Source organism: Dipodomys merriami, unplaced genomic scaffold, assembly GCF_024711535.1.
Source record: "Dipodomys merriami isolate MVZ:Mamm:240054 unplaced genomic scaffold, mDipMer1.0.p SCAF_7, whole genome shotgun sequence".
NCBI lineage: Eukaryota > Metazoa > Chordata > Mammalia > Rodentia > Heteromyidae > Dipodomys > Dipodomys merriami.
Window position 1 is genome coordinate 46,872,918 of NW_027206290.1, and position 22,749 is coordinate 46,895,666.

Consider the following 22,749-nt stretch of genomic DNA (forward strand, 5'->3'; position numbering starts at 1 on the left):
CGTGGGGCCTGAGTTCTGGGCCTCGGCGCTGTCCCTCAGCTCTTCAGCTCAAGGCTAGCGCTCTACCACTTGAGCCACAGCACCACTTCCGGCTTTTTTCTTTTTGCTTATGTGGTGCTGAGGAATCGAACCCAGGGCCTCATGCATGCAAGGCAAGCGCTCTACCACTGAGCCACCTTCCCAGCCCCTCTGTGTGAGAGAGAGAGAGAGAGAAAGAGAAGAGAGAGAGAGAGAAAGAGAGAGAGAGAGAGAGAGATAAAGAAAGAAAGAAAGAAAGAAAGAAAGAAAGAAAGAAAGAAAGAAAGAAAGAAAGAAAGAAAGAAAGAAAGAAAGAAGAAAGAAAGAGGAGGGAGGAGAGGGGAGGGGAGGGGAGGGGAAGAAAGGAAAAGAAACTACCTTGTTAAGTATTAGTGTAGCATCAAAAAGTACATCCATAATTACCCAAGGTGACTATTAATATAAACTTCCTTTCTTCAAAACTTATCTATGTGAGAGTGGTGTTATTCATATATATCAACCAAACATTCCAGTAGCAGATATATGAGTCTGTGTTTCACTGAGCCAAACATTTCAACGATTTGGAGGGGTAAAATGCCATTCTTAGGACTAAGTTTTCTGTTTTGGGTAACAGAGGGTTTTTTTTTTAGGAGTAGGTAGGGGTAACTAGAATTTTAAACTCCAGGCCTCAACTTCTAGCTGATACTCTACCACTTCTAGCTTTGCTTCTATTATTTTGGAGATGAAATCTCAAACTTTTCTTCCCTGAACTGGCTTCAAACTGCAATTCTACAGATCTTGACCTGAATAGCTAGGACTACAAATTGAAAATTGTTTGTTTGTTATGCTCATACTGGGGCTAGAATTCAGGGCCTGGTTGCTGTCCTTTAGCTTTTTGCTCAAGGCTGATGCTATATCACTTAAGCCACAGCTCCACTTCTGGCTTTTTGGTGGTTAACTAGAATGAAGAGTCTCATGGACCTTCCTGGGTAGGTTGGCTTCAAACCATGATCCTTAGCTCTCAGCTTCCTAAACTGCTAGGATTACAGGCATGAGCCACCAATGTCGGACTGAAAATCGTTTTTGTTATTGTTTTTAAATTTGGTAATAACCAATGGCCAGTAGTGTTAAGTATCTTTAAATTTCTTGATGCTTTCATTATAAAGTGATTACAAAATATACAACATCCATTCCATTCATGTGGCCCAAAACAAAACCTGAAACAGAATTCCAGTGGCGGTCAAGTAATACTCAAAATCACTGCTAACAGTTGGGGCTGTAGCTGAGAAAAAAGAAAAGCTCAAGACCAAGGGCATATACTCTTAGAGGAGGAGCACAAAGGTACAATGTATATGTGCCTCTGATCATATGAAACAGTATCTATCCAAATGAACTCCAGAAAATGGAAACAAGAGGTTTTTTTCCATTGTTGTGTTTTTCTTTTCTTTTTGTCTTGTTTGTTCCTTTATCTGTCTTTGGGTGGAGCATAGAAAGAGAAGCATAGAAATAGAGGGACAAATGGGTAAATAAATGCAGCAAGGATACTCATTAGACACTATGTTGAAAATGAACTATACAACTTGTGGGTGTGGACAGGAGAGAAGGAGTGACACTGTCCAAAAAGAAACTCTTTACCTGACTTATGTAACTGTAACCCTCTGTACATCACCTTTTTTTATTTTTTTTTTATTTTTTGGGTCTGGTCCTGGGGCCTGAAGTCTGGGCCTGGGTGCTGTCCCTCAGCTCTTCAGCTCAAGACTAGCGCTCTACTACTTGAGCCACAGCACCACTTCTGGCTTTTTTCTTTTTGCTTATGTGGTGCTGAGGAATCGAACCCAGGGCCTCATGCATGCAAGGCAAGTGCTCTACCACTGAGCCACCTTCCCAGCCCCTGTACATCACCTTTATAATAATGTTTTATTTTTTAAAGTCCAGGGACAGCATCCAGGACCTTACTTAATTCAAGCCCTAGGACTGGCACCACGAAAATTAAATAGGTAAATAAATAAGGAGCTGGACGCCGGTGGCTCATGCCTGTAATCCTAACTACTCAGGAGGCTAAGATCTGAGGATCATGGTTCTAAGCCAGCCTGGGCAGGAAAGGAAAGTCCTTGAGACTCTTATCTCCAATTAACCACCTGAAAACCAGAAGTGATCCTGTGGCTCAAGTGGTAGAGCATTAACCTTGAGGTGAAGAGCTCAGGGTCAGTGGCCAGGCCCAGAGTTCAAGCCCCATGACCAACCAAAATAATAGTAATAAGAAGGAAAAATTTATGAATTTCAAATGAAATTTGTAGTTTGTAGAATAGTACTATACCAAACTGATACTTTCATTTTTACAAGAAACTGAAAAGGGTATAAATATAAACTCCCTACACTGCCTCTGTAACTTGTAAAAATTATTCCAAAATAAAAACTGTTTAAGTTAATACCAATACGTTAGTTAATAAATATTAGTTTTGTCATACATCATATCAAGGTAATTTCCATAATCTCCAAAATACCTAGAAAGTTAAAAAATTTTAAAGTAGATAAAAAACATTTAAAAAGAAAAGAATCAACTTCACATCCATTTTCTACATTTGTCCAAAAGCAGGCAACTAAGTATCATACAACTTCTTTTAAATTCAGTCACAAGGGAGTAGCACTGTGGTTCAGTGGCAGAGAGCAAGCCTTGAGACAGAGTACTCAGGGATACAGTGCCCCAGTACTGAGTTCACTGACAAAAAATAGAATAAAACAAAAAATAAAAAATTCAGTTACAAAACCTAAGGGAAAAAAGGATGAAGCATCAGATTTCCACCAACAGCAAATAGCTGTGTGCCTTGATAAACCAACAAGTCCTACTGTATGAAACATCAAATTTATAAGGCCTTATCAATAAGCTGCCAGGTTTCAAAAATTAACTGATGCTAATAAACAATTCAATTGGAGGATACCCCAACTGAACCAGTAGCCATGTAAATTAGCCAGAATAATTCTTAAATAAAAACTTCTTGAATATGTAGGATTTCAATATTCAGCAAATTCTTTTCCAAGGCATCAAAGTGACTTGTTAGTCTATCCTTAAGAGCAAAAATTATTAACAAGGCCCTGGTGGCTCACTGTAACCCTAGCCTACTTAGGAGACTGAGATGGCAGAATCACAGTTTAAAGTCAGCCCAGGCAGGAAAATCTTTATCTCCAAAAAGTTAGAAGTGGCACTGTAGCTCAAGTGGTACTGCCAGCCTTAAGTGAAAAAGTCTAAGGGGGGTTGGGAAGATGGCTCAGTGGTAGAGCACTTGCCTTGCATGCCTGAGGCCCGGGTTCAATTCCTCAGCACCACATAAGCAAAAGGAAAAAAGCCGGAAGTGGTACTGTGGTTCAAGTGGTAGAGCACTAGCCTTGAGCTGAAGAGCTGAGGGACAGTGCCCAGGCCCAGAGTTCAGGCCCCACGACCGCACCCAAAAGAAAAAGTCTAAGGGAAAGCACTCAGGTCCTGAGTTCAAGCTCCAGTGAAGACAAACAGATTGGACATATAGATAAGATGGATGGATGGATGGATGGACAGACAGATACCAAGAGTTGGAAATCTATGCCCTGAAGGCTCAATCTAGGCAGTTGTTTTTTGTCTACCTGTGAGCTAAGAGTTGTTTAATGAAATGTAATTAAAAAAGAAAAACTAAGCCAAGTGCCAGTGGCTCACGTCTATAATCCTAGCTACTCAGGAGGCTGAGACCTGAGGACTACAGTTCAAAGCCAGCCCAGGCAGCTAAGTCCATGAGACTCTTATCTCCAATGAGCCACCAGAAAACTAGAAGTTGTGCTGTGGCTCAAGTGGTAGAGTTCTAGTCTTGAGCTGAAGAGCTGAGGGACAATGCCTAGGCCCAGAGTTCAAGACCCATGATGGACCAAAAAAAAAAAGAAAAGAAAAACTACAAAAGACCAGAGACAGCCTACAAAATACAGCTTTTTACAGATTAAGTCTAGAAAGTTTTGAAACTTTGAAAGGTAAGTTTTCCAGATATTACTATCAATTCTGAAACAATGCTCAGGTACAAAAAGTTTTGGAAATTTCTCTTGATCTTGACTTTTTACACTTTCAAAGTCATACATCAGCTATTCAGTGACATCCTATTTTAGAAGACCAAAATTAGCTATTAATAGCTATATAATAAACCTTAGCATTACTCTTCTATTAACAATACTTGCCTCAGTCAAAATTTTTATGTTACACTATTGATTCTGTAAAGTGACGCTCTGACCTACAGATCAATATAGAAAGTTTATCTTCAACTAGAACCAGTTTTGATTTGGCAAATTACTTATAAATCATGGATGTATCTCCCACTTCAAAATATGCAAAGTATATCTTTTGTTTTGAAACAGTTTTACAACATAATCAAGTGTAACAAATAGAGCTGAGACTATGCCTTTTGAAAGGTAATACTGTTATGTAGTTGTATTTAGCATTTATTTAGAGACAGGGATCTTGCCACTTTGCTCAGGCTAACTGAATCACTGGGACTCAAGTGATTCTCCTGCCTCAGCCTCCCTCTTACCACCAAGCCTGGCTGCAAGATTGTTATAATAGTACAGTAACTTTTTAAAAGCCATTTAAAACCTTCCAAAGTAAGAGTTCAGCTACACATTGGTGGCTCACACCTGTAATCCTAGCTACTCAGGAGGCTGAGATCTGAGGATCAAGATTGGAATACAGCCTGGGTTGGAAAGTCCGTAAGTCTCTTACCTCCAATTAGCCAACAGAAAATCAGAAGTGGAGCTATAGCCCAAAGTGATAGAGCACTAGGCTTGAGCAGAAAAGCTCAGGGACAGTACCCAAGTCCCGAGTTCAAGCGCCACTACCCCCCCCCCCCCCCCCCCCCGCCAAAAAAACTGATAGCTGTGCACCTGTGGCTCATGCCTGTCATCCTTGCTACTCAGGAGGCTGAGATCTGAGAATCATGGTTCAAAGCCTGCCCAGGCAGCAAAGTCTGTGAGACTCTTACCACCAATAAATTACTAAAAAAAAAAGCCTAATATGGAACTGTGACTCATGTGGTAAAATGCTAGCCTTAATCTCAGGAACAGCACCCAGACCTTGAGTTCAAGCCCCAGGACCAACACAAAAAGAGTTCATGTTTGTAGCTCCAGCATCAAAAATGTGTACATTCATTTTTTATATTTTTTGCATTTATGTAAGTATATAAATACATATAGTTAGGTTTGATATTGACCTCATTCTGAAGATTAACTTGCTACAGGATTTTGTTTCATGTAATAGAAAAAATTCAAATTGCCTAAAAGATCCTCTTAGAAATGCTGGTTTTGCTTTATTTTTTTTAAAGACGTTTGGTTATCTGCTGCACACTCCATGAAAACATGAATGACCCAGATTTCAAGTTACAGTGGGTTTCAGCCTTCACTCAGCCAGGGGAAAATGAGCCTTCCTTAAGAGTACCACTGGTTGTTTAGTTAGAACAATCACATCTTCAATCTTTAGTCCACTCATTTAGAAAAGTTTCTAAGGTCTCTTCACTCACCTCTAGAATCCTGATATATGAGCTAAGATTTTAAAGAAGTGTTGTTTGAACTGCCTCATTACAAACAGAACCTGCAGCAGCTCACAACACACGCTGTCACAAAACACACAACATAAGAACCGAGGGGGAGCAAAGGTAGTATCAGAAATTAGGCTCCAGTTCAATTTACAGAGCTATTAAAAAAGAGAAAATAAATTAGTCTCAGCACACCCCAATACCATCAGCCTACATTCCTTAACATAAATACATATCTTAAGGGTCATACACCATTGAAACCATTCATTTCTTTCAAACTATGGTCCCCAAAAGCTGCGGAGACCATTTCCTAAAATAAGCCATAAGAAATACCTCTGTTTTAAGCCATCCAAAAAAAGCGAATACAGTAAGCACACTTCCCCTTAGAATAAAAAAATGGAAAGCTGCCTGAAAAAAAATATTTTTATCAAGAAGTTATCTTTCCAATAATTTCCTCGTTTACTTCTTGAACTTGGAGAGAATAAAGCAAATCTTCTTTTCCCGATCCCTGAGTAAAATGCACTACCTCTAGAAATTCTTTCTTAGGTCACCCCATGTCTTTCAGTAGCTCCATTTTTCTCAACAACAGAGACAGTTGTTTTCGAAAATAAACCACCTACACAGTCGCTAGTCTGGGCAGGAAAGTCTGTGAGACTAATATCCAATAAACTACCAAAAAAGAAAATCAGAAGTGGAGCTGTGGCTCAAGTGGTAGAGTGCTAGTCTTGCATAAAAAAGCTCGGGGACAGCGCCCAAACCCTGAGTTCAAGCCCTAGGCACAGCATGCACACACACAAAAAAAGCCACCTCATCTAAAGCCCTCGAGTTATACAACTGCAAGAAGAGAGGAGGTGCCAAGTTCGGGGAGTCCAAATCAGGACCAGGCGCTGGTGGTTTCATTACGTTAAACAGGCTTTCCATCACCGTTTCCACACTCCCAGAAACGTCTGCACCGTTCTGGCTGGGTCGTGGTTTCTCTTTTAAGATTTAAAAGCCAAATGACTTCAGGGCTCAGCTCCAATCACCCCAGGATCTAGCTCTGGACCAGAGAAAGTCCCCGTCCTCTGGAGCCACGGCAGGGTGCTGGCGGAAGGTACTAGGCGGCTGACAGCCCTTCAAACACACGCACGCACATTGCTCTGAAGAGCTACACTACACCTACCCTCCATCATACCAACGAGCTTTGCAAGCCTCTGAATCGCAGCCTTCTATGGAATGAATTTTTAGGCTCCATAAACTATATTTCAACAAAGCCGCTAAGAAAAAACTAGATACTGTATCTCAACAAGGCCGCTAAAAAACAAAAAACTCTAGATAAAGAAAAGCTTCCAAGCAGCTAAGCGTTCGACACCTGGATGAAGGGCAGAGACTAAACGATCTGCTTCAATCTCTCAAAACTAAACAAAATGAATGGCTGCTGGTACACACTGCAGAGACTAACCTATTGTGTGTGTGTGTGTGAGTGTGTGCAGAGACTACTGTGTGTGTGTGTGTGTGTGTGGTTCCAATAACTGATGTTAAAGCACCCCCCGCAAGAGGAAACGGCTAGTCCCCCCCCAAATGGGAAACTTCACTACGGGACAATCAGGAAAACACAATGCGCGCGGGTGGCCGCTTCTGCTCCCGGCCGCGGCTCCCTCTCTCGCGGTATGATTGACGATTACAACATCAAGTGATTAAAACTTCCACGGGGCAAGATCACCCGGTAGGACGACCGAGGCGGAAATCACCAAACACCCGAGACTACTTTTCCCACGGCAGCTGCCCCTCGGTGCGGTGCGCTCCAGCCCCGGGGGGGTGGGAGGGCTGGTAAGCCACCCCTAAAAGGAAGGGGAGCCCCCCCGACCACCAACCCTAGCCACCTTACCAGCGACATCCAAGCCCGCGGGAGACGTTCTCCACCCGCCCGCCCGTCCCCCAGAGGCCTGCGGGGTTCCCAAGGCCCCGACAGCCACGCGGCAGGACCCCGACCCGCGCCCTCGGGGCCTTCCCCCCGCTCCCGACCCCCTGCCCCCGCGGAGAGCCACCGCGCGCCCCGTACCTCATGCTGTAGGCGCCGGCGCCCAGCTCCTGCCCGATGCCCGAGAGGCTGGCATCGAAGTCGTGCACCAGCCCAGACTCGATCACCTCGTCCATCTTGAGCACCCAGGCCATCTTCCGGCCTCGCCGCCGCCCCGTACAACGCGGCCTTCGGGTCCGAGGCGAAGGAGCCCGAGCTCCGCGGGCGCGTCCTGAGGGAGGGCGCGGGTGAAGCCTCCGGCGGCGCGGCGAGGGGTCACCAGCGGCGGCCCGGGAGGCGGCCGAGACGAGAGCGGCCGAGGCCCAGCTGGCAGGGTACAGCGCGCCGGCGAGCAGCTGCAGCGGGAGCGACCGGGCCGCGGGCAGCGCCTCCCTCCCGCGGACACCGGCCCCGCGCCTCATGCCGCCGCCGCCACCCGCCCCCAGCGCCGCTCGCGCGGCCGCCGCCGCCGCCGCCGCCCGCCCCGCCCCGGGGCCCCCGGTCGCATCTCCCCCCTCCCCCGGCTGCGCGGGACCGCAGCCCGCTCCAGCGACCGCGTGGGGCCAGCCCTCAACACGCCCGTCACCCGCGCCCCGGCCTCGACCCCCCGGCCCGCCCGCCCAAAGGCTCCAGCGCCCCTTCTCCCCGGCCAACCCCGCCGACGCCGCTCCGCCGGCCCCGGACGCTGGCTTCGATTCGGGTCCGACTCGGGCTCGCTTGCCGCTTCCGCCTCCTCCTCCGGCCACGCCCCCACCCCGCCCCGCCCCGCCCCTGCGCTCGCTCCCCGCCCAGGCTCGCCCCGCACGGCCCCCCCGCCCCCGCGCTCCGGGCCGCGCTCCCGGCCACACCCCGCGCCTCCGGGCGGGGGAACAGCCGGAGCCGAGCAGCGGCTCCGCCCACGCGGTTGGTTCTGGGCCCAGCGGAGTCCGAGCCTCCCGGCGAGTCGGCCCGGGAAAAAGCGGGGCCATTAGGGCTCTTGTTCCCGCCCCATCCAGAGAGCACGGTGATTGACGAGCGAACTGGGCAATAATCGCACGTGCTTGGACGAGGCTTCCCTGGTCTCTGCCCCCTTGGGCGGAACAACCAATCAAAATCCTCTTGCCTTTGGCTGGACTGAAGGACTAGCTTTGCTGCCAAAAGAAAGAGTTCATTGGCCTGCACTGCAGGAAGTAGTTCCGGGCGCCATTTCCGGAGTTGCTTTGGCCCTTTGGGGTATTCCCCAATAGTCTCTGATTTTGGCTCTCACTACATTGGGAAAGAGCGGTTCGCTACTTTTCTGAATAACGAAAGGCCTGGTAGTATCGGAAGTCTTGATTGACATGAGAACGAGCCAATCAGCCTCCCTGTGAAAGCTCCAGTATGTCTTCCCTCAAACCTTTGCGGCCCTAGCAAGATGGACAACCTGACCTTTTCGGGCCTGGTAGCCCCGGCACTGTTGCTGCTCTTAGGACCTTTAGGAATCACTGGAATCGCAGCGATCCTCAGAAGGCCTTAAGGAGTTCCAACTGCTGCCCAGCCTGGCTTGCGCCCTGGGGCTAAAAGATTCAAGTCCCTTTTCTCTGGGGGAGGCTAAGGGGAAGGAAGCAGGGGCTGAGTTGGGGGGTCCGCCTGCAATCTCAGCAAATTTAGGCTCCCGGGCTTTGATCTGACCTCTTCAACCTGCTAGGAGCTCATTGCCTCCAACCAAGGCTCAAATACTGAGCATTAATTAGCCCTTCATCCCAATTCACCACTTTAGGTTAGAAAGCAGATCTCAGCCTGGTAATACAGTGGCTATCAGCTAGAAAAAAAAAATACTCATACGCCTTAAATTACCAGCTGGCAGGAGATTTGGTTTTAGCAAACATTTTATTTGATACAGCCACTGAAATACATGGAAGTTACATCTTAGTAGCCAACATCATACAGATGCAAGTATGTGAAAAGATCTACATGCTCACCTAGCTCACACAGTTACTGAGTCAAGACAGATTAAAACATTTCTAGATTCCAGGTATAAACATAAACTTTAAGGAAACTCCATTACAACCATTACAAATAATCTCCACAGCCAATCAGAAAGTAGGTGGGAAGTCATTGGTGTCTCAGATATATCTTCATTCCATGGATACTAGTCTGTAACCTAGCTTTAGTTCTCTTCCTCCCTCTCCCTGCTCCTCTCCCTCTCTATCTCTTCCTCTCGCCCTCTCCTCCCTCCCTCACACCTTCCTCCTTGAGCTTTTTTTTTTTTTTTTTTTTTTGTCAGTCATGGGGCTTGAACTCTGGGCCTGGGCGCTGTCCCTCAGCTCTTCAGCTCAAGGCTGGCAATCTACCACTTAAGCTACACAGTGCCACTTCTGAGCTGGCTTCCAACTGGGACCCTCAGATCTCAGCCTCCTGAGTAGGTACAGGAGTGAGCCACTGATGTACTGCTTCGTTTATTTTTTGTCCAAGACTGGTATTCACTTTCCCTCAATGACTAGTGCTCTACCCATGAGCCATGCCTCCAAACTCAAGCTTTAGTCTCTTAACCTGCAACCTGTGGCTACTCCTTAGGGTGTTATCCTTGGTAGTTACTTTTGCCCAACAATATAAATTCTAAAGAAAAGCCACGCCTCCATTGAAATAATCTTTCCGACCTCTGGAAACCTTCAGAGAAGTTCAGAATGTGCAATGCCCACCTCCTTCTTCAATCCTGTGCATTACTGGGAGGTTTAGCTTGCAAAAAGGAATGTATTTGTCTAAAGAAATACAAGAACTAGCCCAGGATGTTGATGATAAGTGGACTAGTCCTGCCAAAAGAAGGAAAAGGGTCTAAGTGCCCTGAATGACAAAGATCCCACTCAATACATAGCCTTCCTGCCAGCTGTCCCTTGTAACCTATCATTCTTTATAAAAACCCTTCTGTCTCTCCAAGTTCTCCAAGATGTAACTTTGAGGATAAATAGCCCCCTCCACAATTTGAGGGGAGGGCATGTAGTACCCCTGATTCCCTTCCTACCAACTCTTGTCTCTAGAGTAGGCTTTTGGGCAGTGAGTGAGTAGACAGATCTACATGGGTCCAGCACACAGATTGGCCAGGTCAATTTCTAACTGGGAAATGCAGATAAATAGAATGGGAGGAGGGCTAATTCTCTGAATCTTGAATTGAATAGTGCAAATTTGTTATTTTTTCAAACAAGGTCTCACCTTTTACCTGGGTATCCTAGGCCATGATCTTCATATTGCTTAATCTTCTCTTGTAGCTAGAATATAGGTATATATGGTCATGCCTAATATTCTTTTTGTTGGCTGAGATGGAGTCTTGTAAACTTTTTTCCCTAAACTGACTTCTACCTAGACTATTCCCAACCTCAGTCTCCCTAATAGTTAGGATGGCAGCTGTTTTCAAATCAAGGTCTTTGCTCTACCTCTTGAGTAGCTGAGAACAGTCAAAAACACTACTTCTACCTGGTTGTTACCAGTTTCTTTAATCAAGCTGTACCCCAAGTAAAAGCTGCATCCATGTAAAAGCAGAGGCTCAAGTATCTAAGAAAGTAACAGTAATCCTTACCTAAAAGTTGGAAACATACAGAGTCTGTTATCTTGTTGCAACTTTAGAAATACTACCTCTGTGGCTGAGGATGTAATTCTTTTCCTGAAAAGCATTGAGTCCTCCCTTGGGCTCCTATGATAACTAAAAGCAGGATAAAAACTTTCCATTTTTCAAGTTTGCTTTATTTTGAGGTCAGATTTCTGCCTAACTCTGTATGCAGGCATAATAATAATAATAATAATAATAATCTGATATCTAATTCTCTAGTGCCCCCCTTCAAGGCTCAAGGCAGAAAGAGTAGCTGAAACACCTTACTGTCAAGCTTTTACAATGCCCTGCTGCAAACACTTGAAAGGGCTTCTGAAAATCTGATTCATTGTCCTAAACCTGCAGTCACCTTGGATTCTGGGAGCAGAGGAGTGTTCAACACAGACAGATTAGGTAAGATTACTACCCAAGTAGGAAGAATCATCTCAAGAACACTGGATTGTCCCTTCAAACAATAAGGATGTTTGCAAGGCCACACAGAAGAACCAGAACTGAGATTATGATCAATCAGACCATATTTTGACCAAGAATGCTTCCTTATACATACCGCTTACCCCTGCTCCAATTCCTTGTCTCTTTAAAATTAAAGCCTACGCCAATACCCAAAAAGATCAGCTGAAATGCTTAAATTCTTTCTTCTGCAAATTTTCATTTGATTAAAATCATTTCTTGCATTCTCTCCTCTCCCCTCTGTCTCCTCTCTCCTCCTCTCTCCTCTTCTCTCCTCTTCTCCTCCCTTACTCCTCTTCTACCATCCTCCCTTTCTCCCTCTCTCCTCTGTTCTTTCTCCTCTTCTTCCTTATTTTACTTCTACTTCTGAACTGTGAATATTTCCTATGTAGACCGTCATATTACTGAATTTCCACTTGATTTCCATGAGATTCCCAGGTATGTATACAATGACCATTTGGTGTGTATGGGTGTACTCACACCCATACATGCGCACACAGTTAGTTGCTGGCCTAGGATTTGAACTCAGGGTCTGAGTGCTATCTTTGAACTTTTTGTGCTCAAGGCTAGTATGCTACCACTTAAGCCATAGCTCTACTTTTGGCCTTTTGGTTGTTAATTGGAGATATCATGGACTTTCCTGCATGGGCTGGCTTAGAATAGTCATCCTCAGATCTCAGCCTCCTGAGAAACTAGGATTGTAGGCATGAATCACCAGCGTCTGGCCCACAGTGATCATTTTAACCTTCTTGTTTCCCCTCTCTAATTTCTTTTTCTGGCATAATTCTAGGGTTCAGTGCCTTTAAAAACTATTAAGTGGTGAGGGGTTGTGGCTCAGTGATAGGGCACTTGCCTATCAATTTAGGGCTCCGAATTTGATCCCCAGCACCACAGAAAAACGCTATTGTGTAGTCATGATAAATGTGACTGCACTGGCTGGCACAATGGCCTCGTTCATTGACTCCTCTCTTCAAAACATGGAGCCTAATTACTCTATGCATCAGACCTTATCTGTCTCCTAATAATCTATCCAGAAAGTAAAACTTTGGGCTTTATTCTCCCTTTTTGTGTGTTCTCCTCCCCCTCCTCTGCTCCCTCTCTCATTCCCTCTCTTTCCCTCTCCCTCCTTCTCCTTCTCCCTTGCTTTCTTCCCTCTCTCCCTCTCCCTCCCTATGCTTCTCTTCTTTCCCTTCTCCTCCTCTGCCTCTCCTCCTCTCTTATCTCCCCCACCAATGCTCCAGACTTCTCGATAAGACTAGGCTTCTCTTTAGACTCCCAGCTTATTTTATGTATAGTCTTCTTCCATTACTAGGCATTTGGTGTTGCTCAGTCTTTTCAAAGGCTCCCCTTTGTGCTATCTCAGATTCGATGAGATGAAACTTCCCAGACCATAAAAAAACACACAAAGATAGATACACTGGAAGAAAACAAGGCATCAGGGCAGCTAGAAAGAGCGTAGTACTAGAAGGATGCTTTGAAATGGATTCCCCAAAGGTTTACATAGCCAGGGCCAGAGTGACAACCTTCCCTCAATCTACAACTAAGGTTTTAGATTTTTCTCTGGGAAGGAACACTTTGCCTGGTCAACAACAATGGTTCTCTTCCTTTCTTCCAGACAGAGAATGTGTCGTCTGTTCTTATACGCTCACTTCTGGGACCGTATGCTCTGTTATGTGACATGTCTAGTTTACAAACTACTAGATCAAGTCTGGCTTCAGGGCTGGGAAGGTGGCTCAGTGGTAGAGCGCTTGCCTTGCATGCATGAGGCCCTGGGTTTGATTCCTCAGCACCACATAAGCAAAAAGAAAAAATGCCGGAAGTGGCGCTGTGGCTCAAGTGGTAGAGCGCTAGCTTTGAGCTGAAGAGCTGAGGGACAGCGCCCAGGCCCAGAGTTCAGGCCCCACGACCGGACCTCCCACCAAAAAAAAAAAAAAAAAAAAAAAAAGAAGAAGAAGTCTGGCTTCAAAACAGTACTTTAATTTGATCTTTTTTTTTTTTTTTTTTTTTTTTTTTTTACCAGAATCCCTCTAAATGTTCTTCTTACCAGATCTGGACCTGTATAAGGAATGCTAGCAGTCTTTGACCAGCAAATTCCAGATGATGCCCAGCTGTCTTCTATTTAACTATGCCACCCTATACAGTCCACTGGCCTTTCTTTCCCTTCCTTCTGGCACTGAGTATGTGGTTTCTCTCAATCACCTTATATGACTACTTTATCACTAGTCAAGAAGTGCTCAGGATCTGTTTCCATGGAGATCTTCTCTATGTTTAAAATTTCACAGAAATCCCACCAATCATTTTCGGTTCTCTGAGGAAGTAAATTGCTCTCCTTGTTTTCTTTTCTCTGGAAATCTCCCATTCTGTGCTGTCATGCTCTACTCTCTGGATAGACTTTGGTATTCCACCTTCTGCCCTGTATGAGAGTCTTTCCCTTTCTAACATTTTTGTACTGCAGAATTAAAGTCCAGGCCAAGCCAGAGCTGATGGTTTACCACTGTAATCCTAGCTACTCAGAAGGGTGCAGTTCAAAGCCAGCCCTGGCAGGAAAGTCCATGATACTCTTATCTCCAGTTAACCACCAGAAAACCAGAAGTAATGCTCTGGTTTTAAGTGGTAGAGAACTACCTTGAGCAAAAGAGTTCAGGGATAGTGCCCAGGCCCTGAGTTCAAGCCCACGACCCCTCAAAACAAACAAACACAAACCCTCCAAGACAAATTTATTTTGTCTTGCTCTTCAAGTTATCAGAAATTAAAGCAAGTGCTCCTGATTTGGGAGAGTCTCTTAAATTGGTTCCACTGCCTTTTGGCTCTGAAGGCCTAGGAAAAGAAACCTGTGGCCCTGGACCTGTGGGAGAGGCAGGGAACCGCTATCACCATGGCCAGGCTCCTGTGTCACCTGCAGCAGCTCAACTCCACAGCGCCATCTCACTATGATGGTGCTCAAGACTCTCACCTTCTTGTGACCCTTTAGAGAAACTTGTAATTAACCTATGGCTAAAAGGTCTATCAGAGAATATTCTCGATTAATATATGTGTTATAGGTGTTATTTGTATGCATCAGTCTATCAAGCTTTGGGAAAAAACTCCATTTGTCCCTAGAATTCCAGAAGATGATAGGTTACTATTTTTTTTATTTTAGTGCTAGTTCTGGATCTTGAACTCAGGGCCTTGGTACTATTCCTAAGCTTTTGTGCTCAAAAATAGCACTCAATGTCTTTGACAACTCCACTTCCAGTTTTTGGTAGTTAGTCAGAGATAAGAATCTCAGGGACTTTCCTGCCTAGGCTGGTTTCCAAGTAGGATCCTCAGAGCTCAGCCTCCTGAGTAGCTAGGATGACAGGATTGAGCACCCCTCCTCCACACACATACAGCAAGAGAAAGAGAAAGACAGAGAGAGACAGAGACAGAGACAGAGAAGTGTTAAACTGCTATTTTAAAGTTAATTTGTAAAAGCACCCCAACACACACACACACACACACACACACACACACACACACACACACACACAGTTAAACTGCTGTTTTAAAGTTAATTTGTAAAGTTAATTTATCTTAATCAGTTCTAACTACAATTCAGACATTCAGGAATTAACTCATGTTCGAGTCAAATTTAAAAAGTACCATTTGAAAATCAAACAGCAAATGGAATCTTGAAATTGTTATTTGGACAAATGATTATAATCTGCTTCACTGTGTAATAAAAATGTTTGTATTCAGATCTTTTATTTTATTTATTCATTTTTTTGGTTGGTTGTGGGGCCTGGGCTCTGTCCCTCACCTCTTCAGCTCAAGGCTAGCGCCCTACCACTTGAGCCACAGCGCCACTTCCGGCTTTTTTCTGCTTATGTGATGCTGAAGAATTGAACCCAGGGCCTCATGCATGCAAGGCAATCACTCTACCACTGAGCCAACTTCCCAGCCCCATCAGAGCTTTTAAAAATACATGAATCCATTAACATTTTTTAACATGCTATTGGAAAATGACATTATCTAAAAAGAAATTTACTTATTGCCCAACTTATATTACTGTAACCCCTTTTTGTACATCACCTTTTTTTTTTTTGCCAGTCCTGGAACTTGAACTCAGGGCCTGGGCACTGCTCCTGTGCTTCTTTTGCTTAAGGCTAGCACTCTACCACTTGAACCACAGTGCCACTTCCTGCTTTTTCTGTGTATGGGGTACTAAGGAATGGAACCCAGGGCTTCATGCATGCTAGGCAAGCACTCTTCCACTAAGCCACATTCCCAGCCTGTATATCACCTTTATAGTAACAATAAAAAACAAAAATAAAACAAAATTTGCTATTGCATAGAAAACAATTTAAGACTGTTTTTTTCTCCTGGGTACTAAGAATATTTTTATTTTATTTTAAAAACCTTTAAAAAAGTTATTTTAAAAGGTGAATTACAAAGAAGAGATAGAATGGGATCAGTAAGCAGGAAAAATATAGGAAGGTACGAGGACTTGTTTTTGGAGAAGAAAGTAAAAAGGAATTTAAAATGCCTTTAAATGAGGCAATTAAAGATTGTTCTAAATGGAAAAAAAGCAAGCTAGGACAAAGAAATCAAAAGGCTAAGGAAGTTGTACAACATGTATGAGTAGTCTGTAAGAAGTATAAAATAGAGTTAATAAGTTTTGGGGCATGTGATTAAGTTGGTTGTAAAAGATTATCTGAAGGTTTTCTGAGATAAAAATTTAATATACTGATGTAAAACTAACACCCAATTTTCCGAGTCTATAACAATGAAGCTGCCTTAAGGAAATTGTTCTGTTCTTGGTAACATTTACAAGAAGTTTTCTTAACGGAAAAAAAGAACAATTTTTTTTTCCCCCAAAAACAATTGGTAGCTGGGTACTGATGGCTCACACTCAAAGGAATTCAGGAGCCTGAGAGCTGAGGTTCACCATTCAAAGCCAGCCTGGGCAGGAAAGTTAGTGGGACCTTTATCCCAGTCAATCAACCCCAAAAAGCCAGAAGTGGAGCTGTGGCTCAAGTGGTAGAGTGCTAGCTTTGAGCAAAAAAACTCAAAAGACAGTGACAAGGCCCTGAGTTCAACCCCCAAGACTGGAACCAAAACCCCCAATATTAATAATCATTGCTTATGTATTGTCCATGTCATCAAGCTTTTAATTATTTAGGAAACTGAGTCAAACTTATTTGACCACATTATATAAGCCTTCTAGAAAATAAAGCTTAGGAAAATACTTTACCAAGTAGGTGCCCTCCAAATTAAAATGGTTGATGATAGCCCTTACAGGCTTATGTCAATTGTTCCTAGTTATAATAAGGAAAATATAATGAGCATAATAATGCTGCCAATCTTAATTATCTGAAAACACTGCATATAATTAAATTAACTAGAGTGTACTGTCAAATTGCTATTTCAAAAAGATTCTCTCTACAGAATATTTCATACAATGGTCACCATATACTCATTTTTTTCCCCAGTGGCACTATTAGAAATGTCTCCCAAGGGCTGGGAAGGTGGCATAGTGGTAGAGTGCTTGCCTAGCCTGCATGAAGCCCTGGGTTTGATTCCTCAGTACCACATAAACAGAAAAAGTTGGAAGTGGTGCTGTGGCTTAAGTGGTAGAGTATTAGCCTTGAGCAAAAGAAGTTCAGGGACAATGCCCAGGCCCTGAGTTCAAGCCCCAGGACTGGCAAAAAAAAAAAAAGCAGAAGGAGGAGGAGAAGAAGAAGAAGAAGAAGAAGAAGAAGAAGAAGAAGAAGAAGAAGAAGAAGAAGAAGAAGAAGAAGAAGAAGAAGAAGAAGAAGAAGAAGAAGAAGAAAGAAGAAGAAGAAGAAGAAGAAGAAGAAGAAGAAGAAGAAGAAGAAGAAGAAGAAGAAGAAGAAGAAATGCCTCTCAGATAGTATTTGAAACACATAGCAAGTCTTGGCAAATATTTTAAAAAGTTAAAAATAATTTTATGCCTAGGCCCAGAGTAAAAGCCCCACAACCAACAAAAAAATAAAATAAATAAAAATAAATAATTTTATGTGTCTTATCTGATTATAATAATTAAAACTAGAAATCAGTAGAAGAAAAATTATAGGAACTATACAAACACACATATATACAAATACATATGCAATATACTTTTGAATAATCATTATCATTGAAGAAATTAGAAAAATTTTAAAATCTAGAATCAAATGATAATGGATATAAACCTACCAGAATCTGTGGGAAATCATGACAGTTTCAAGAATGATGTTTATTGGGTTTTTTGTTTGTTTGTTTGTTTGTTTTTGGCCAGTCCTGGGGCTTGATTCAGGGCCTGGACACTGTCCCTGAGCTTCTCTTGCTCAAGGCTAGCACTAGAGTCACAGCACTATTTCTGGCTTGTTCTGTTTATGTGGTACTGAGGAATAGAACCTAGGACTTCATGATAGGCAAGTACTCTACCGCTAAGCCACATTCCCAGCCCAAAGAGTGATGTTTATAGCAATGAATACTTGCATTAAAAAACTAGAAGAAGCCAGGCAACTGTGGCTCACACACACATCACAATGGAACTTCTGGGACATAGCAAAAGCAATGCTGAGAGGAAAGTTTATAGCTCTAAGCACACACACACAAAAACCAGAAACAGCTCAAATAAATAAATAACCTCATGATACAACTAAAACTGCTAGAAAAACAAGAACAAATCAAACCCAAAACTACTAGATGGAGAGATATAGCAAAGATTAGGGAAGAAATGAATGAGATTCAAGAAAAAAAACTATACATAAAATCATTGAAACAAAAAGCTGGTTTTGAAAAAAATTAATAAAATTGACAGACCATTAGTAAGATTGAAAATGAAAAGAAGAGATGAGAGTCAAATTAGTAAAATCAGAGAAGCCACAGGAAACATTACAACACACATCCAAGAAATCTAATTGAGTATAAAGACTATTTTCAAAACCTATACTTAAAAAACAAGGAAAACCTAGCAGAAATGGACAAATTCCTAGAGTCATACAAACTGTCTTTGCTGAACCAGGAAGATATAAACCAGTTAAACAGGACAATAACACACAATGAAATTGAGGAAGTAATCAGAAATCTTCCAACAAGAAAAAGCTCAGGCCTGGATGCACTCACTGCTGAATTATATAAGACTTTTAAAGATAAACTAACACCAATACTCCTCAAGCTTTTCTGTGAAACAGAAACAGAGAGAGCAATTCTAAAGTCATTCTATGAAGCCAATATCACACTCATCCCCAAACCAGGTAAGGATCCAACAACAACAAAAAAAGAGAACTATAGACCAAGTTCTCTGATGAACACAGATGCAAAGCTCTTCAATAAAATACTAGCCAACAGCCGGGTGCTGGTGGCTCACTCCTGTAATCCTAACTACTCAGGAGGCTGAGATCTGAGGATCGCCATTCAAAGCCAGCCTGGGCAGGAAAGTCTGTGAGACTCTTATCTCCAATTAACTACCAGAAAACCAGAAGTGGCGCTGTGGCTCAAGTGATAGAGTGCTTGCCTTGAGCTGAAGAGCTGAGGGACAGTACCCAGGCCCAGATTTCAAGCCCAATGACCGACAAAAACCAACCAAACAAGCAAACAAAAAACTAGCCAACAGAATCCAGAAATAAAAATCATACATTATGACCAAGTAGGCTTCATCCCACAGATGCAAGGCTAGTTTAACATACACAAACCAATAAATGTAATTCACCACATCAACAGAGCCAAAGACAAGAATCATCTCAACAGATGCAGAAAAAGCCTTCAACAAAATACAACATCTATTCATGTTCAAAGTTTCGGAGATGCTAGGAATAGAAGGAACAGTTCTCAAAACAATAAAGGCTATATATGACATATCAATTGCCAACATCATACTCAGTGGGGAAAAACTAAAACCATTTTCCCTAAAATCAGGAACAAGGTTAGAATGCCTACTCTCTCCACTGATCTTCAATATAGTTCTGGGATTCCTAGACAGAGCAATCAGGCAAGAAAAGGACATAAAAGGGATTCACATAGGGAAAGAAGAAGTCAAACTATCCCTATTTGCAGATGATGTGATTTTATTTTTTTTGATTGGTCATAGGGCTTGAACTCTGGGCTTGGGCATTGTCTTTGCACTCTTCAGCTCAAGGTGAGCGCTCTACTGCTTGAGCCACAGCAACACTTCTGATTTTCTAGTGGTTTATTGGAGAGAAGAGTCTCACAGAGTTTCCAGCCTGGGCTGGCTTTGAACTTTGAATATCAGATCTCAGCTAGGATTACAGGCATGAGCCACTGGCGCCCGGCAGCTGACATGATCTTATACCTAAAGGACCCCAAAAAACCCTCCATCCCCAACCTCCTAGGGCTGATCAACCACTATGGCAAAATAGCAGGATACAAAATTAACCCATGAAAATCAGTAGCCTTTCTGTATGCCAACAAGGTACAAGCAGAAATCATGAAATAACTCCACTTGCAATAGCCTAAAAAATATCTAGGAATTAATTTAACCAAAGATGAAAAGATCTTTAGAGCAAGAACTATAAAAATCTGAAGAAAGAGATCAAAGAAGACATCAGGAAATAGAAAGATCTTCCACCTTCATGGATGGGTAGAATCGATATTGTGAAGATGGCCATACTACCAAAAATGACATGCAAATTCAATGCAATTCCCATCAAAATCTCAATGATGTTCTTTACCAAGAAAGAAAATTCAAGAAGTCATATGGAACAACAAAAGACCAAGAATAGCCAAAGCAATTCTAGGCAAAAAAAAAAAAAATGCAGGACAGCAAACTCTACTTCAGAGCCGTAATAACAAACACGGCTCGGTATTGGCATAAAAATAGTTACTATTCACAATAGTCAAGATATGGGAAAAAACCAGATGCCTCACAATAGACGTGGACCCCAAAAATGTGGTACATATACACAATGAAATTTTACACAGCCATTAAAAAGAATAATATAATGTTACTTGCAGGGAAATGAATGGAATTAGAACAAATCATGTTAAGTGAGGTAAGCCAAGCACAGACAACAGCGCATATTCTCTCTAATATGCAGACATTAGGTATAAAATGCACGGGGATATGACAAATTATACAGGATTCTAGGTACTCACACAGAGTGAGGCCGAATGAAACACAAAGACACAATGCCTAGGTGCCTTTTCATGTTTAAATAAAATAATATATGTATTGAAACAAACAAGAGACTTTTTTTAGTTTTTGATGATTCTGTCTTCTTTTACCGTATGTATGGTACATTCATTTGTATATCTTTGGGAAGGAGCGGGAGAAGAGCACTTGCAGGAGTGGAGCTCCCTGGACACTGATGGAAGTGTGGAGACAGGAGGAAGGGATTGGGAGAGAGTTAGGGAACAGAAGACACTGTACAAAAGGAAATGTACTCATTACCTGACTCATGTAATTGTAATCCCCCTGTATATCACCTTTATAATAACAGCTTAATTTTTTTTAAGTGGCTGGATTTTAAAGAACATATCTGTCCACATATTTTGAAGATCTCCTGTCATAAATGCAGGAATGTCCATCTGGATTGTATCTACTACTACTGCTCAAAGTTTGTATCTATTACTTCTGGATTGTATCTACTACTGCTCAAAGTTCTTGAACATCTAGGTAACGAGCTTGCTCAGTGCCTGGTTCTGATGCAGGAGCTTCTAGCTTTGGGACATGATTTGGATTTGATGGGAGTGCTTCGGGTAACTACTGAGCAACATTGTTCACTATGGATTTTTTTGGGGGGGTCCATTTGTGGGGCCTGAACTCTGGGCCTGGGCGCTGTCCGTCAGCTCTTCAGCTCAAGGCTAGCGCTCTACCACTTGAGTCACAGCGCCACTTCTGGCTTTTTTCTTTTTGCTTATGTGGTGCTGAGGAATCGAACCCAGGGCCTCATGCATGCAAGTCAAGTGCTCTACCACTGAGCCACCTTCTGAACCCTTCACTGTTCTGTACAAAGACCAAGGAACTGTGGGAAACCCCATCAGTTACAGCACCAGTAAAAAAAGGCACCAAGACTAGAGCTTGTTCACTGGAGAGAATGGTTTAACAACTTCCTTTCTGCCAATGTGTTTTCTACCAGTGAGACCAGAATTTCAATACAGATCACATTAGTAGCTAGAAAATAAGAAGAGGGCTGGGAAGGTGGCTCAGTGGTAGAGCGCTTGCCTTACATGCCTGAGGCCCTGGTTTCAATTCCTCAGCACCACATAAGCAAAAAGAAAAAAGCCGAAAGTGGCGTTGTGGCTCAAGAGGTAGAGCACTAGCCTTGAGCTGAAGAGCTGAGGGACAGCGCCCAGGCCCAGAGTTCAGGCCCCACGACTAGACCCCCCCCCCCCCCCCAAAAAAAAAAAGAAAAAAAGAAGAGAAAAGAAAAGAAGAGAAGATAAATCAACCATCTTTGCTTTTGGAAAGGGAATTCCAGTGTACCTTGTTGTAATTATCAGCCCCCCCCCCCCCCCCCCCCGTTGTAGGGCTTGAACTCCGGGCCTGAGTGCCATCCCTCAGCTCTCTTCAGCTCAAGGCCAGCGCTCTACCGCTTGAGCCATAGTACTACATCAGGTTTCTGAGTGGTTTATTGGAGATAAGAGTCTCCCAGGCTTTCCTGCCCAGGCTGGCTTTGAACTATGATCCTCAGATCTCAGCCTCCTGAGGTTTGTGTGTGTGTGTGTGCTAGTATGGAGGCTTGAATTCAGGGCCTTGCACTCACTCTTGGCTTTTTATACTCAAGGCTGGTTTGTCCTCTATTACTTGAGTCATACCTCCACTTCTAGCATTTTGCTAATTGGAGATAGGAGTCTCAAGGATCTTTCTTTCTTTCCTTTACTTCGTTCTTTCTTTTGGAGAATTTGGAATGAGAATAAAGCAAGCATGAGCAGATTCTTTTTTTTTGTCAGTCATGGGCCTGAACTCTGGGTCTGGGCGCTGTCCCTCAGCTCTTCAGCTCAAGGCTAGCACTCTACCACTTGAGCCACAGTGCCACTTCCAGCTTTTTCTGCTTATGGGGTGCTAACGAATCGAACCCAGGGCCTCTTGCATGTAAGGCAAGCACTCTGCCAATGAGCCACCTTCCCAGCCCCCGGAATCTTTTTTTTTTTTTTTAAATCTTCTTGCAGTACTGGGGCTTGAACTCAGGGCCTTGAGGTTGTTTCTGGAGTTCAGTGCACAGAATGAAACTGATCTCTGTGGATTTCATTCTATTCCTTGACTATCCCAAAATACC

The 22,749-nt window shown here is 43.3% G+C and overlaps 1 protein-coding gene across 4 annotated transcripts in view; it reads right to left on the reverse strand.

Annotated features, from left to right (window-relative positions):
• Ubp1 (upstream binding protein 1) overlaps positions 1-8,268 on the reverse strand; it is a 58,857-nt gene extending 50,589 nt beyond the window's left edge. For 2 of the 4 annotated variants that reach the window (XM_070006506.1, XM_070006505.1), the window contains exon 1: positions 7,576-7,928. In XM_070006506.1, coding sequence (XP_069862607.1) covers positions 7,576-7,688 — 113 coding nt within the window. In that variant the 5' untranslated portion in view covers positions 7,689-7,928. Of the gene's footprint in view, positions 1-7,575; positions 7,933-8,187 lie in introns of those variants that run through there. The other 2 variants (XM_070006508.1, XR_011368698.1) reach the window with 2 other exon arrangements.
• Positions 8,269-22,749: the final 14,481 nt, after the last annotated feature.